Source organism: Ovis aries, chromosome 1 (genome assembly GCF_016772045.2).
Source record: "Ovis aries strain OAR_USU_Benz2616 breed Rambouillet chromosome 1, ARS-UI_Ramb_v3.0, whole genome shotgun sequence".
Lineage (NCBI taxonomy): Eukaryota > Metazoa > Chordata > Mammalia > Artiodactyla > Bovidae > Ovis > Ovis aries.
The window spans coordinates 192,214,001-192,230,280 of record NC_056054.1 but is presented as its reverse complement, the minus strand read 5'-3'; the positions used below and the strand labels follow the sequence as shown (position 1 = coordinate 192,230,280).

At 47.2% G+C, this 16,280-nt stretch overlaps 4 protein-coding genes across 5 annotated transcripts in view; 3 read left to right on the top strand and 1 right to left on the bottom strand.

The window, feature by feature from the left end:
* The window catches only part of LOC106990119 (developmental pluripotency-associated protein 2), a 28,276-nt gene extending 23,455 nt beyond the window's left edge, over positions 1 to 4,821 (top strand). The window contains 3 exon segments of the mRNA XM_060419210.1: positions 416 to 2,160; positions 2,959 to 3,104; positions 4,605 to 4,821. The gene's annotated coding sequence lies outside the window, so the exon portion shown is untranslated.
* Positions 1 to 6,255, top strand: part of PIGZ (phosphatidylinositol glycan anchor biosynthesis class Z) — a 32,447-nt gene extending 26,192 nt beyond the window's left edge. Inside the window, exons 6-7 of the mRNA XM_042232810.2 lie at positions 416 to 623; positions 2,959 to 6,255. Of these exons, the coding sequence (XP_042088744.1) occupies positions 500 to 623; positions 2,959 to 4,526 (1,692 nt within the window). The 5' untranslated portion in view covers positions 416 to 499 and the 3' untranslated portion in view covers positions 4,527 to 6,255. The remainder of the gene's footprint in view (positions 1 to 415; positions 624 to 2,958) is intronic.
* Positions 6,256 to 8,384: 2,129 nt separating this feature from the next.
* Positions 8,385 to 9,179, bottom strand: NCBP2AS2 (NCBP2 antisense 2 (head to head)). Its single transcript, XM_027957006.2, has one exon. It carries the CDS (start codon positions 9,134 to 9,136, stop codon positions 8,837 to 8,839), a length of 300 nt encoding a protein of 99 aa, XP_027812807.1. The 5' UTR covers positions 9,137 to 9,179; the 3' UTR covers positions 8,385 to 8,836.
* Positions 9,180 to 9,311: 132 nt separating this feature from the next.
* On the top strand, positions 9,312 to 16,016 carry NCBP2 (nuclear cap binding protein subunit 2). Of its 2 annotated transcripts, XM_004003016.6 has the most exons (4): positions 9,312 to 9,444; positions 11,448 to 11,629; positions 13,828 to 13,966; positions 14,517 to 16,016. In XM_004003016.6, exons 1-4 carry the CDS (start codon positions 9,367 to 9,369, stop codon positions 14,586 to 14,588), a joined length of 471 nt encoding a protein of 156 aa, XP_004003065.1. In that variant the 5' UTR covers positions 9,312 to 9,366; the 3' UTR covers positions 14,589 to 16,016. The 2 variants fall into 2 exon arrangements, with proteins under 2 accessions (XP_004003065.1, XP_060275195.1); XM_060419212.1 differs by having other exon boundaries at positions 13,828 to 16,016.
* The last annotated feature ends 264 nt before the right edge of the window (positions 16,017 to 16,280 follow it).

Genomic DNA, 16,280 nt, shown 5'->3' with positions numbered 1-16,280 from the left:
CAGTCCATGGGGTCGCAAAGAGTCGGACACGACTGAGCAACTTCACTTTCACTTTTCACTTTTCACTTTCATGCATTGGAGAAGGAAATGGCAACCCACTCCAGTGTTGTTGCCTGGAGAATCCCAGGGATGGGGGTGCCTGGTGGGCTGCCGTCTATGGAGTCGCACAGAGTCGGACACGATTGAAGTGACCTACAGAAGCAAAGTTTCATTATTATGATGCAGCAGCAGCATCTTAGAATGTGGAAAGAATTAAATGAGATATGCATGTAAAGTTCCTGGATTTAGCAGGCACTTAGTAAACAGCAACTGTTATTATTAAGATTTGTATTGTGCGTAGACCCATTTTGAGTTTGTTCAGACAGCTGAACATATGATTTACATTACAATAACTAACGAATGTTATCCTTGGCAGATGTAGAGCTGTGGAACCAGAATAGCATCTGTAGCAGCTGAAGTCATTCTAGACTCTGGCCCAGTGTCCCTGCAGCAATTTGATATGGAGATGGCAGCCAGGGTGCTGTGGGGCAGCCTTGGCCTGCTCCGCCTGGCGTGGTGTCTCCTTCCACAGACAGGCTACGTGCACCCAGATGAGTTCTTCCAGTCTCCCGAGGTCATAGCAGGTAAAGCATCCCATGTGTGGTTAAGATAAGTTTGTGCAGCAAAGTCTGGTCGAGGAGCTGGTTGATTATTTAGAGCGTGCATGAATGTTCAATTTTATCTGACTTTGCAACCCCTACCAGGCTTCTCTGTCCATGGAATTTCCCAGGCAAGAATGCTGGAGTGGGTGGCCATTTCCTTCTTGAGGGACTCTTCCCAACCCAGGGATCAAACCTGTGTCTCTTGCATTGGCGAGCGGATTCTTTACCAACTGTGCCACCTGGGAAGCCCCTGGATATTCAGTGCAGAGGGAGAAAAATGTCTGTGCAAATGAGCAGTAAATCCACAAGCTTCTCTGGCATAGGAATCTAAGAGCAGGAACTTCATATCTCCTTCCTGAGGGGCGACACTGACCTTCTAAGTGTTACCAATGAAATGCCAGCCTATTTGATGTTTTCCTGCTTATACCAACAGTACGGGTTTTCAGAACAAAAGCTGTTTGGGGCTTCTCAGGGGAAGGATTTCAAAGTTGGGCTTCCCCAGTGGTTGGGGAAGCCTATACAGGGCTGTGACATAATAATGAAACTTTGCTTCTGTAGGTTCACGTGATGTCTGAGGGAACTCACACCTAGACTGCTCACTTGTTGGGACTTCGCTTCTAGGTGGTATAGGACACATCATTAAGACAGTTGCCAGAAACCTTGAGGCTTTTCAGATGCTGTGGTCACAGGCCTTCTTCCTCATGGCTCAAGATGTCTGCTTGAGCTCCAGCCATCAGGTTAAACACCGGGTCTTTCCCACCACCAGAAAAGAGATAGGCATTCCTATTTTCTTTAAGGCCTTATTTTGAAAGCCACATACTTTTTTGCTCATTTTCATTTTATTGGTCAGAATATGTCATGTGGCCACACCTAGCTGCAAAGGGATGCTAAAAATATAGTCTTTATATCTGACCACATGCCCAGCTAAAGAGACTAAGGATGAAGGAAGAAATGGATATTAAGGAGGTATCAGTCCTTTCTGCCATAGACCTCAACAGGTGGATTTGTTTTTAAAGTTGAAAAGTCCAGTCTTAATTAGTTTTTTAACCTTATTTACTTTTGTCTTGCTGGGTCTTCACTGCTTCACGGGCAATTTTCTCTAGTTATGGTGAGCGGGGATATTCTTAGTTATGGTATGAGGGCTTCTCACTGAGGTGGTTTCTCTTGTTGCAAAACACAGACTCTATGGTGTGACGGCTTCAATAGTTGTGACACGTGGGCTCAACAGTTGTGGCCCACAGGCTTAGTTGCTCCGCAGCATGTGGGCTCTTCCTGGATTGGGGATTGAGCCCACGTCTCCTGTACTGACAGGCAGATTCTTTACCACTGAGCCACCAAGGAAGCCCAGGTCGGTCTTCTTTTCCACCCCGTTTTAACCTGAGCCAGTAAAAAGCAGCCGGATGATCTGACACGAGACTTTATTTTTTCCCTTTCACCTTCTGACATAGAGAAAACTGCCAAAAGTCTGGACGAATAGGAGGAGAAGCAAAGAGCCTTAAACAACCCGCAGTGTTATCAAGTGAGAGATGTTGTGAAACCTGGAGCTAAGATGCAGAAATTAAGTTTTTCCCCTCATCCCCACTCCAAGCTCTGTGACAGTGGGGTACAGGGTCATGGACAGCAAGTGCCACACAGCAAGTAATTTTAATTACACAAGTATATTCGTTTTAAATACTAAGAATCCTAGCTAAAACTAGTAACCTTGGACCATAAGCACAGTTGCTCACTCCCTTCTGCACTCTCACACTGCCTGGCCTGGAGGACAGTCATGATCACAGAGATGCGTTTTTGACTCTGGAGACCTTAGAGCGCCAAGAAGGGGAATGGAGCCTCCCCCTGCTCCTCCCCACACATGCTGTCCAGGGCACAGTGTTACCTCACTTCCCAGGCATGGGGCTGCACAGCAGACCATCACAGGCCTAGCAGCTTAACCCTGGAGTTCCACCCCAGCAGCCCCTGCCACATGGTGGTCTTCCCACTGCTGACCTGGAAGCTCACAGTTCTGTGAATCAGAAGTCCCACCCAGGCTCCCTGCTCAGGGTATCACATGTGGGCCGGGCTAGTTCTTGTCTCTTTAGCACCAGCTGCAGATGACTCTGGTCTGAAGGGTTCCTGTGGCTTTTGTCACACCCACCCGGGGGCTCTCCCTGCCTTGGGGCCAGCGGTCCCCCATGACGTCACCTGCTCTCAGGAGTGGGCTCTGTCAGCTTCACAGCCCCAGGGTTGTGTGGGGCGCAGACAGTCCTGGGGGCCAGGCTGGGGTTTGGTCTACCATGTTCCTGAGCTGGGATCTGGCTCACCTCTCCTCTCTCCGCAGGGGATGTCCTGGGCGTAGCGGCCGCCCGGCCCTGGGAGTTTCACCCCAGCAGCCCCTGCCGCACAGCAGTCTTCCCACTGCTGACCTCTGGCTCTGCCTTCTGGCTCCTCAGGCTCTGGGAAGAGTGGGGGCCATGGCCGGGCACGGTGAGTGGCTACATGCTGCTGGTGGGGCCCCGACTCCTCCTCACTGCCCTCTCCTTTGCCCTGGACCTGGCCGTGTACCACCTGGCTCCAGGCTGGGGGGCCGAGCGCTGGAATGCCCTGCTCCTGCTATCGGGGTCCTACGTCACCCTGGTCTTCTACACAAGGACCTTCTCCAATGCCATCGAGGGACTGCTCTTCGCCTGGCTGCTGGTACTGGTGTCCCCCGGGGTGGCCGGGAGCCGCACACCTAGGAAGCCCGCTCCAGGCCCACGGTGGCATGGCTGGCTTCTTGGGGGCCTCGTGGTGGCTGGCTTCTTCAACCGGCCCACCTTTCTGGCCTTTGCTCTGGTCCCCCTCTTCCTCTGGGGCACTTGCGGAGCCACAGATTCCAGCTTCAAGTCACTGACCCAGCAAGCCCTGGCGCTGCTCCCGGGGGCAAGCCTCACTGCAGTGGTATTTGTGGCTGTGGACAGCTGGTACTTCTCCGGTCCATCTAGACCCAGCACCCTTGTCCTTACACCTGCCAACTTCTTGCGCTACAACCTGGATCCGGTGAACCTGGCAAGGCACGGCACCCATGCGAGGCTCACTCACCTGGCCGTCAATGGCTTCCTGCTCTTTGGGGCGCTGCACGCCCATAGCCTGCAGGCCGCGTGGCAGCAGCTGCGGGCTGGCTTGCAGGCCTTTGCCCAGATGGGCTTCCCAAGGACACTGGGAGCCTGGAGCCCACGGCCCAGCCCCAGGTCTCTCCTCCTGCTCTTCTACTTTGTGCCCCTCGCCCTGCTGTCTGCCTTTAGCCACCAGGAGGCTCGGTTCCTGATTCCCCTCCTGGTGCCCCTTGTCCTGCTCTGTAGTCTGCAGACGCAGCCGGCCCCCTGCAGGGGCACTCTGGCCCTCTTCAACATCCTGGGTGCCCTCTTCTTCGGCTGTCTGCACCAGGGGGGCCTTGTGCCTGGCCTGGGGCACCTGGAGCGGGTGGTTCATGCCCCTGAGGCCCTGCGTGTACCCACCCACTTCACACTCGTCTTCACCCACACCTACATGCCCCCCCGGCACCTCCTGCACCTCCCAGGCTTGGGCTTGCCAGTGGATGTGGTGGACATGGGCGGGGCTGAGGACCGGGTCCTATGCCAAGCCCTGAACAACTTCACCAGACACCCAGCCTGCCAAGCGGCCGGGGGGCCATGGCTCTGCCGCCTGTTTGTGGTGACCCCGGGCACCACCAGGCTGGCCGTGAGGAAGTGCCGCTTCCCACTCAGGAGTGAGACGCTCATCTTTCCCCACCTGACCCTGGAGGACCCACCAACCCTGTCCTCCCTGCTGAGCAAGGCTTGGAGGGACCATCTCAGCCTTCATATCCTAGAGCTGGGGGAGAAGCCTGACAATATGACACAGAAGCCACTGCCCAAGACTCAGCCCTAAGTGAGGGCCCCCTTCCACCTCTAAGTGTTGGCTAGACTGGGACAGAGCCTGATTCTCTTCCTTTCCTTTCCCTTCCAGAATCCCCACCACTGCCTCTCCTGTGCAGTTCCACCTCCTGGGTAAACTGACATTCACTTCCCCTCAAAAACCAAAGATCTGATCAGTCATGGTCCTGACGCCAAGGTCCCCAAAGAACCTAATGTAATCAGTGACGCCAAATGTCTATTCCTGCCCTATTCCTTCCAGTCACTGTGATGTTTTAAACAAATAAATCGCACCTGATTGTGAAAGGAGACAGCAATCTCCTAATGACATTCCTGAATGACTTCCCCTAAAGTTTCCAGGATGCCTTACCTCTTGCTGTCATGACAACCCTTTGGCCTCCTAGATACCTGGAAGGAGGCAGTGTAGTGATATTCAAAAGAAGGTAGCTCAGACTCAGGAGGCCTAGTTCGAGTCCCTGGTCTTCTCCATGATGGCTACATGCTCTAAGAAAGCCCCTTCCCCTCACCCAGCCTGTTTTCCAGCCTGCACGATGGTCTCTGAGGTGTCTGCCAGCTTACACTGTGTTGTTCCTGGGTCTACAGTACAAGTTCCTTCCCAAAGCTCTGTAAGCATAGAAGTGGGTGTGGTGTATTTAAAGGCACTTTGGCATCTGTCTCAATGCTTGGTTATTACCAAAATGAGTAGTTCTGGAATTTTCCTCCTATCCACTCTGCTACTCCTGTCCCTGAGAGAGGTGGAAAATGTCTGCACCTCACTAATAGTTATTTGACTGTGCTGGGGCTAGCTGTGGCATGCAGGATCTTTGTCACGTCTCGTGGGAACTTCATGGCAGTGCACGGACCCTAGCTGTGGCTCACGGGCTCCAGAGCATGGGCTTGGTAGTTGCGGTGTGTGGGCCGAGTTGTGAGGCATGAGGGATCTTAGTTCCCTTACCAAGGATTAAACCTGTGTCCCCTACACTGCAAAGCAGATTCTTAAGCATTGCACCACCAGGGAAGTCCCTGCATCTCACTCGTCAGGGGTCAGAGAGCCCAGATGTTCTCCCAGATGTTCAGCCCCATGGGAATGGAGACATAAGGCTGGATTCTGGTGGCACTTGGCCACAAAACCTTAAATGTGGTCTGGTCACTCTCCATGTTCAAAGCCTCTGTCTGAAGCCCCTTCACAGGCTCAAGAGCAAACCCCATTCCAAACCCATACCTGCTGTGTTGGTGGAAGCCATCACACCTGGGCATGCAACACAGGGCACCCCTGCCCAGTCCACTGGGATTGTGAGCAGCTGTGGCACTCAGCCTGTCCTCATTCTTCCTCCTCACAACCCTGCCGTCTCTGGAGAACCAGAGGTACCCAGGCCTCTGCGAGCAGTGGGCTGGAGGAGCACCTTCCGCCAGCTAGAGCCCTGGGTCATCTTGAAGCTCCACTTCCCACAGGCTGCTGCTTGGGTCCCCAGCCACATCTGCCTCAGGACTCCAGCCCTGACAGGATCAGTGGCATGCTGGTAAATGTTTAGCAACCCATTCTCTAGGGGCAAAATAGCCCTTATTTCTGGTGTTTCGCCAACTTCTGTGTTGTATATACTCTCACCATGGATGATTTTAAACTACTAAAATGATGTTACTGAACTTGGGAGATGCCAAGGATCCCTCTTCTGAGCCGGCCGAAGCTAACTGTAGCACACTACCCAACAGTTCCCTCTTTAAAATTATAGGACCTGTTCGTGATAGTTTCATGTTCTTGTGGTTTGTTCTTTTAGGGTAAGTGGTGGGATGACAAGCCAGATTACACTGGAGGCTTCCAAAGCCAGGAGGCATCCAAGTCACCTCTAGCTGGAGAAGAAAGGCCCGTTTTCTTGCTCTGCTCTCAGACTCCTACAAATGGAAGGAATTTAGTTCCCACACACTACCACAAAATATATAACATCTGCCTTCATTTTTTTTTTCCTTTCCTTCCTTACCAAATGGCCAGCTTGCTAAAAGCTTCATTGCTTCCTGCAGTTTCCCTTTTTGTTTCTGCCAGTCTAGAAAAAGACCAAACTGTGAGTGTGCTTGAAGGCTGCTTATGTTGAAGGGGTTAGTTTGGGGACTGCTAACATTGTGCTGTTCTGATATCCAGACCCAGAGACAAACGAGTGGGACTGAGACCAGTGAGGCAATCAAGGCAGAATGAACAAGCTCCTTGGGCTCCTTACTGTCAAGCTCAAAGGAGAATTCAGTGAGTTGCCTCTGGTCTGGGAGATGGGGGACAGGAGAGCAGGGTGCCAAACTAAGACTTTGTCATTAGGAGAGTGGGACACTGGCCTCAGAGAGGATTGACCTGAAGCGCCTCTGATGGGAAGGCTGGAGGGTAGAATGTCAAGTCAGATCTTTGACCACGAGGAAAGAGGAGGACAAGCTGCTCTTGCTGCCTCACGCCCAGGATAGGTCTCCATGCTATCCAGCTCCCTCTGTGACTCCCACAGAGTCAGAATATAAATTGTTTCTCCTGCTTTGAGCTTTCTAGATTGCATGATTAACTCTGTAGCCTGGTTAGACAATCAGTGCATACATGGATTGCCTAATTGTGGGTCTGTTAGCTGCAGCATAGAGTGTATCTCAGACCCTCTAAAATAGGGACAAGGAATTCAGGTGGCTTGTCCCATGGTAGACAGTTGTCCTGATACCCAGTGGTGATGGTGGTGGCGGCAGCAGAAAATAAGTTAAGAAATAGCGTTACACTTCCACATGTGAAAGTGGTTGTAAGGAGTGGTGCCCAGAACAGAGGAAATATTCAGTACGTGTTAACTAGTATTATAATGTATAACAATATACATTATTATTATACTGTAGTACTGTGTAATTCCTATGGTCCCAGGAATCCTAATCCACCTTCTCAGATAAGCACCAGGTTCATACTGAAGGCATGGGTGGATCCATCTCATCTGCCTTCACTAGTCAAGGTCATCTTATGACTCCCTCAGCCTGGAAGCAGCACCAAGCCTAGCTATGTTTGATGGTGAGTTGTTTTCCAGGTTCTTGGAGTCAGCTGTGTCTAGTTTAAGGTGAGTTGGTTAAGACTGGATAGGACCACCAACCGTCCAACTGGGCATGCTCCTGACCTTTTGACATCAGAGAGCAGAAAACTCCACCCTCAGATGGTGCTGCTGCTGCTACTGTTAAGTCGCTTCAGTCATGTCCGACTCTGTGTGACCCCATAAACGGCAGCCCACCAGGCTCCCCCGTCCCAGGGATTCTCCTGGCAAGAACACTGGAGTGGGTTGCCATTTCCTTCTCCAATGCATGAAAGTGAAAAGTCAAAGTGAAGTCGCTCAGTCGTGTCTGACTCTTCGCGACCCCATGGACTGCCGCCCACCAGGCTCCTCCGTCCATGGGACTTTCCAGGCAAGAGTACTGGAGTGGGGTGCAATCATTGCCTTCTCCGCAGATGGTGCTGCTTCTGCTGCTGAGTCGCTTCAGTCGTGTCCGACTCTGCGACCGCAGAGACGGCAGCCCACCAGGCTCCCCCGTCCCTGGGACTCTCCAGGCAAGAACACTGGAGTGGGTTGCCATTTCCTTCTCCCAGATGGTGCTAAGAACCTCTATTTTTCAAGCTGCAGATGCATGTGGCATAGTTACACCTGTGCAGAACTACAATTACCACACCTCTCTCCAATCATCTTTCCCCACACCTCCCGCCGTCTTGCTGCTGCTTTATCCCATAAATATCGCAACCCCTTTGCCTTGAGGAAGACCAGATCTGAGACTAGTTCTCCCCTGGCTGCCTTGCCAGTAAATCCTCTTCGCTGGAAACCTTTGCATCTCCGCATTTGGCTTTCTGCGCACGGGGCAAAAGAACCTTGTCCTGTAACAATACCCATTACTCAGCTCACACATTTAATCAGAGGATTTTTGGCAGTTGCAGGATTGTCTTTCCATCCAGGATCTCCCCTGGAAGTAGCGACTTGCTACATCAGTGCAGCGGCAGCAGCATCGATCACTAGTTTTAGTCCCATTTGCTGAGGTTAAACCTCTCGCCCGTTGTACTTAGGTCCATGGCTCTCTGTCCGCGGTGAATCAGGGCCGAGCCTATCTATCTCTGTCAGGCTTCGGGGAGTTTCTTCCTTCGCTGTGTCCTGTCCGATCACGGCTTCCCTGGGGGTGTCAAGTTTGGCCCGGGCTCTCTGATGAGTGGGACGTATATAGGCAAACAACTTGAGTCAGGATTCCAGGCCGTGTGTATCGTCACGGATGAGGGATGACTCCTTAGCGCCGAGGCCGGTGTCCAGCCCAGAGGGGAAACAGGCGACCTCGACCTGGCCCAGCCTGGGTTTAGGGGTTTGCTCCTGGGCCTTTCTGGCTACCTGGTGGTGGCCGCGGGCGTTCCCGGAGGCCTCGGCGTAGCTCCTGAGTGAAGGTGTCTCTGAAACGGGCAGCGCGGCGGCCCAGGGAGCCAGCGGGCCCAGCCGCGATGGCTCGCAAGCGCCGGGCCGCGTCCTGGCCGCGGAGCTGGGCCTGCAGCAGGGCAAAGGCGGTGAGCTGTGCCGCACGCCGGATGGGCCGAGACTCTGAGAGACGCTCCACCAGCTGCGAGCTGTGCAGGAGGGCGCCCAGCAGCCGCCGCAGAACCATCCTCGGAGAGACCCGGAACCCGAAGCACGCCTCTCTCGCTTCTGATCGGCGACACCTGACTACCGGCAGTGTGTGCGCCGGCGCCGCTTGGTGACGACACTGCCGCCCTGGGATTGGAGCACCGGATTTCGACTTTCTGCAGCCGTATCTGCGCGTTTCCGGTTCCGCTACTGCTGGGGCTACCTGGTTATACTCTTGAGTGGCGGTGTCCTCTGCCACCTCTCTGCACTATGTCGGGTGGCCTCCTGAAGGCGCTGCGCAGCGACTCCTACGTCGAGCTGAGCCAGTACCGGGACCAGCACTTCCGGGTGAGGGAAGCCGGGTCGCGAGAAAGAGCCTCGGGCCAGAACGCTGAGACTCGGTTTGCTCTTGTCTCATTGTGTCGTCTCCCATTCTCTGGTATCCCGAAATGCGAAGGGAAGCCTGGGTGCCTGTTGGGGAATGGATGCCGAAAGGGCGTTCGGATATTATCAAATCCCCCTCTCTCGTAGGAAGGGAATTTGAGGCAGGCTTTCACGTTCCCTAGCAGATGCTCTCTGTTTCCGAGCCATTGCAGATGGGCGGCAGTAGTAGTGGTGGCTTGCGTTTTCACGAACGGTGTCGCGGGAAAGTGACTTTGTGATTTTGCTGCAAGCATCAAAAAAGGGTGTCTTTTTGACACGTGCAGTATGTGGAAGCACCATCCTGATCCAGATACCGGGACTTTTAAGTTACATCTACCAAACTGTGTTTGGCGTTTCCCTTTTCCATAGGCTAGTAAAACGGCCCTACAAAAGGCTTGTACCTGGTGGCAGACAAAGTTGAGCCCTGCCCCCACCTTTAGGGAGCCCTCGGTGTGAGGAGGGGGACCAACGTGTTAAGGGTCTGGATGTCAAAATCGGAGAACTGCTGGGTTTCCGAACAGGGAAAGTTTCTTTTGACCCATGTCATAGCAGATTCTGTGAAATGGCCGAGGCTGCAGATATTCAAGGTGGGTTCTTCAGTATCAGCAAAGACAGGGATGGAGTGAAGGTGACACTCATTAACTATTGGTTATTTAGTAAATTTGTATTGAGTGCTGTTGTGGAAGTGTCTGCTAAAGCGTAGAGAGGGAAGACAGTTTTCCATATCCTAAGAGTACAATGGAGGTAAATAATCTTAATCCAGACAATGGAGGTAAGTAATCTTAATCCAGCACAAGAAAGGGAGGGGCTGTTGAAGATTCAGAAGATTGAGAAAGGAGGGATCAGGTATAGAAGAGGGTGGGTGTGGAGAAAGTCTAAAATGTGTTTGTAGGGTGGGAAAACAAATTTGAGGCAAAATTGAGAAAGATCTCAGATTTATCCAATATTTAGTTTTTTAAATGTTTACTATATACCAGGCGTGATTATGGGCTTCCCTGGTAGCTCAGCTGGTAAAGAATCTGTCTGTAATACAGGGGACCAGTGTTTAATCCCTGGGTTGGGAAGATATGCTGGAGGAGGGCATGGCAACCCACTCCAGTATTCTCCTCTGGAGAATCCCATGGACAGAGGAGCCTGGTGAGCTGCAGCCCATGGGGTCAAAAGGAGTTGGATATGACTGAACGAATAAACACATGCACAGACATTATTTTACACGTCTATCCCTCACTTAAGAAAGTACCACATCATAGCCATGTTGAATTTCAGGCATTCTGCAAGATTACAATAGTGAAAGGATTAAACTTGTACTGTTGTCTATCTGCAGTCTAAAGCCTATAGCTTTATTTAGACTACTGTAAGATACTGTCTTATAGAATTTCTACAGTAGTTCCTGAATGGTATCTATATTATGTCTTACCTTAAATAAGTACTAATACTAGTTGTCTTAAACTGTTTGTTGGGACATGACTTAAACATGTGAGAAAGAAAGAGGAAAATGCTTCTTGACCATAATTTTAACAAGTCAGTAACTGCAGTAATAAACTTGTTTAGTGTCTCATTCCAAAGTCCTGAAAAACCTATTTTTATTGTAGAATGACTCTTGTCCTGTGAACTTTTTAAGGAAATAGGGCATTAGGGATAAGACTGGGCTTGGGTTCCAACTGCAACTACTGATTAGCTGCATGATCTTGGACAAGTTACTTAACCATCTTCCCTCAGGTAGACTGATGATAAATTAAATGAGACCATACACACAAACCTGACCTGCAGTCCCTTGATTCTCCCTAGAGGTGGACATATTACCTGTTGCTTCTGTATGGTATCCATGTTAAATTCATACTTTTAAAAAATGTAACTTGGAGCATACCCTTCATATTGTTTTGTGCCTTTTTTCCCTCCCACTTTACTCCCCATCTCGGAAATTCTAGGGTGACAATGAAGAACAGGAAAAATTACTGAAGAAAAGCTGTACATTGTATGTTGGAAATCTTTCCTTTTATACAACAGAAGAACAAATCTATGAGCTCTTCAGCAAAAGTGGTGACATAAAGAAAATCATCATGGGCCTGGATAAAATGAAGAAGACAGCATGTGGGTTCTGCTTTGTGGAGTATCCTTCCTGTGTGTCTTGTGTAGCTGTTGCCCGAAGCTGGGGCCAAGAGCGGCTGACGCCTGTTTTGAAAGATGAGTGAGGACACTTGTTGATTAGCATCACTGCACTTACCTCTTCCTCTTCTTCCTTCATCTACTCCTGCCTTCTGTCCAATATGTCTATACTGTTTACACTGGGAAAGCTAGTAACATATACATTATGTTCTGAAATCCATTCTTTTTTGATAGTTGGTTAAGTAAATCTTTGAAAATGTATATGCTTATGGTACTTCAGAAAGTTCAAAGAGTGTATTGAAAAATAAAAGCCCCATTATCATTCTAAGTTCAGAGACATTAGCTGTCAATCTCATTGGTGTCTTTCCAGAAGTAATTCTGTGTATGTGCAGTAGCATATTGTATGCACTTTCTTTCATCTACTTTAGAGATTGTTCCATGTTAGCACATGTAGGTTACCTCTTTTTATAACAGCTACATAGTATTATGTAGATGCATATAGCTTGATGCTTGTACATGTCATAACCATATTTACTTGTGACCATTCTCTCCCTGCAACCTCTCCATACATTTGACCACCTGGATTTACCCTTTCATATTTTGTTTTTTAACTGTTATTTTCTTTTTTGGTTATTTTGAGAAATTTTCCAGACCTAGTCCACCATGTCATTTGAATTTTCTGTGCCTTGAATTGTTTCTTTCCATTGTATTTATGCTGTAAAATTTCCTTAAATTTCTGGTGATCCCTTGGTTTCTGGGGGAAAAGGCTGACTTTGTGGATCTAGGCAGATCTTCTTAAGTTGTTGCCTTGCCTTTGGGACATGTGGGTTTCTTAAATGCTAGAATGAAAAAAGATTTTAGCTTGCTGATGTTAAAGACAATGCCATAGTTCCTTCAGTCAGTAACCGTATCTTCTTTATTTGCCTGGAATTAAATGTGTTCCTGCTAAAAGGTCTTCTTCCCACATAGAGACCTTTAAATTAAACCCTATTTGCAGCCTTACTACTTAATCAACTTGGAATTAAGAGCTTCCTGGGTTTGCTGTCTCCTTTAAGCCTTTCAGGAGTATTTCCTACTGTGACTTTGTTTCACCCATTATTAATCTTTAGCTTTGGCATCTCTCATCTGCTGATGGCCTCTTCTACTCTTTGGGTATGTTTCTTTCCTGTTGTCTAATGGAGGCCCTGAGAAGGAAAAGAAGATAAAATGTGCTCACTATCAGGTTGAATCAGAAGCCCCATGTTTGAACCTATTCCCCACTTCTGACTTTGGTGTCTGATTTCTGGGCTCTGCAAGCTTCTTTCACTCCTTCAGACACAAGGGACGAGTGCCCAGGTTTTGCTTTCACTCTGGTGCCGAGAGTGTAAAATAATTCACAGGGGACAAAAAAGACAAAGAAAATATTAGATACTAATCAGTGTTTAAGAACTGGAATGTTTTTGCATTTGCCTTGAAGGTCAAAGATCAATAATCAAGATGACAAATACCCAAAAGAAAGGCTACCTTTCATTGTCAGTATCCCGCCCCTCCCCCCAATTTGCCCTTTAGCATTCATTTCATTCAACAAAGAATTATTGAATGCCCATGTGTGCTAGGCATTGTGTAGACACTGGAATTTCAGCAAGTGTTTCCCCGCCTGTGTAATTATAGACAAGGGGAAAGGTCCAGATCAGTATTTCCTAGATCCAGATATAATTACTTACATATAGTTTTTAATAGCATCCCCAAAATAGATTTAGTAGATCTGGTTTAGAACTACTGACTTGAGTGATACTTTTTGAGTGTTTCCTTCTAATGAAATGTGATGGCAGGTCTTAGGCAGTGACCTCTTTTTAAGGTGGTTCTTGAATGTACAGCTTCATATTCAGGGAACCGAAAGATGCTGTTGTTTCCTTGGATAACAGTTCGTGGTTTAAACCTGCACAGAACATATCTGTATTTTGCAAAAGAAAATATGGAGATAGTGGGATTGGGTATTTAACAGGATTATCCAAAAAAACCATCAGTGTAGCTGAGGATGAGATACCATTTTTGACTGCTTCTGGACCAACCTCAACACGCCTATAAACCAGATTAATGTCTTTGATCTCCATCTGGTTGGATTAGTTTTTGTACTCTTTAACTCAGCTTCATTTAGATGTTTCTTCCTCTATTTACAAAAATGTCTGGAGAAATGTTAATTCCTTAATAATCATAATTAAGATACTATTCAAGAGCAGATGCAGAAAATGCCATGCGGTATATAAATGGAACTCGTCTGGATGACCGGATCATTCGTACAGACTGGGATGCAGGCTTTAAGGAGGGCAGGCAGTATGGCCGTGGGCGTTCTGGGGGCCAGGTACGCAGGAAGGTTTTCTGTGCTCAGCCTTTGCCTGGGATTCCAGTCCTAAACAATGTGTTTTGTCAATTTGTATTTGCTCTTCTCAAAATAACTGTGCCTATAACCTTGGCTTGAAGTGAATCCACCCATTGGGGTTGATAAATTATTAATATTTTAAAATACCATTAAATAGTATATCTTTGCAAGCAACCATTACTGGACTTCTGCAAGGGGCTGAATATTCTCCTGCAGGAATGTTGAGCAAAGCAGAATGTACTAAAACAACTTTTCCATTTTTATTTCAGTATAGTTTAAATATTCTTTGGAATGTGCTATCTTTGAGTGCTGAGTGTGTAAGCCTGATGTTTGTTTTTTTTTTTAAAAAAAAGCAGTATTAAAATAATTTTGCAGGGCAGTTGAACTTTATCATCAGTTGCTCAAAATCATGTTACACTTAACAATGTTTACATTATGACATCTGAAAAGGCTTAGTTATTTGTCTGACATATTTTGGAAGGCATGTTTGTTACACTAATCTCTGTACTGTAACATGTTCTTTTCAATTAAGGTACGAGATGAATATCGTCAGGACTATGATGCTGGAAGAGGTGGCTATGGAAAACTGGCCCAAAACCAGTGAGTGGTTGAGAACCCCATCATGAAAGCCCACTCCTTTGGCCTGTTGAATTTGACGGGTGTTACCCAAGGTCTGCAAACCTGCCTTTTGTTTTTTGTTTTTTTTTAAACCAAGCTTTAATCAATGTTTCTACTGAGCTGGAAGCCTTGTCATGGTTTTCCTCTTAAAAATTATTAAAGAACAGAATCCAAAAAAATGCCTTTAATTCTGTAGAATTAAATCTTAGAATCTTGGTTTTGTGTCAGATTACCAAAATGATTTCTGTTACTAGGTCAAAAATTGTGTTCCTTAGCAACAGACTTCATGTATAATGTTGATGTGTCAGCCAAAAACACACTTCTTTTAGACTGGAAAAAATTTTTAAGTGTCTACCATGTTTGCATCTAAGTAGGTTCATGGTCTACCTTGGGACCTGGAATTACTATTTTAAAAATTTTAAGTTTTCATAAGATAAAGTTTAATAAGTAGACTTTTGCTATGTTATGTAGCTTTGCTCTAAATTAGGGGAACAGATGCTTGATAACTGAAGTTTTTTTTTTCTGTGTTGATTTTTAATCTGTAAAGGCAAAACTTAATGGAAATTCCTAAACAGTTGGTATAAAAGTAAGCTTTAGACAGTCCCAGGGAACACCACCTGCTTTACATGCTTTGTATATCAGGAAATAAGGGACAAGGATTGAAGGATATTTATTTACTAAACACATTTTTCAAAATGTGAGATGTGAGCGCCTTCAGATCTATTTTTTTCATTTTCAGACTGATCTTGGGAATGGAGTGTTTTGTGGTGTTTGCGTTTTTTTGTTTTTTTTTTTAAAGAGCTTACAGATTGAGAGAATGGCTTAACAAAATCAGATATGGTTCCCTTGGGAAATGTTTTGGCCAGTTCTTACATTGAAGTCTGTCTGGTTTTTTCTCCAATTGTGCTATGTTTCAGAGGCTGGACAGTCAGCTGATGGTCTCTACAACTCTCAGAAGGGAGTCTAGAGGATTTATTTTGCATTTGTAAGGCAAGAGATGATTTCTCTAATGTTACATGAATTCTTGCTCATTTTAAACTGTTAGTCTAGTGTAATTCTCCCTGACCTAAGTGAGATTTTTTCATCTAGCAACAAAGTATCTCCTACTTTCCAGGAGTTTGTGAAGTTGGGGCTGGAGTATCTCAATGTGAACAGCTTTCATGTTACAGTGTGTGTTTTCTCCAATTTAAATTGGCTATTTGGATATCTCTAAATCAGTTGTAAGTATTTAGGAAAACGTGCAAGTAATTTAATGAGGACATAAAGTCTTTTTTACAGTAGTTTGAATTAATGTATTTTATATTATTTTGCAGTAAAACATGATTCAGATTTCTATAGGCCTTAAAACCATAGACAGTATTTCATATTTGAATTGTCTTCTGTAACAGATTTCAATAAAATTGGACCAACTTACTGTGTTTTTCCTCACCAAGAGACATTGAAACACTCTTAGCCTGGAATCCATTTGGGGGGAGAATCTGCATAGTGTGCAGAATTTGCATGTCCATTTTGATCTGAGAGTTACTAATATGGTAGTCTCTTGCTATATGCTGCTAATTAAAACTGTTCCTCAGTCACATTAGCCACATTTCAGATGCTCGATTCCTGCCTGTGGTAATGGTTGTTGTAGTGGATGCAAATACAGAACATTCCCATTACTGGAGAAAGTGCTGCTACT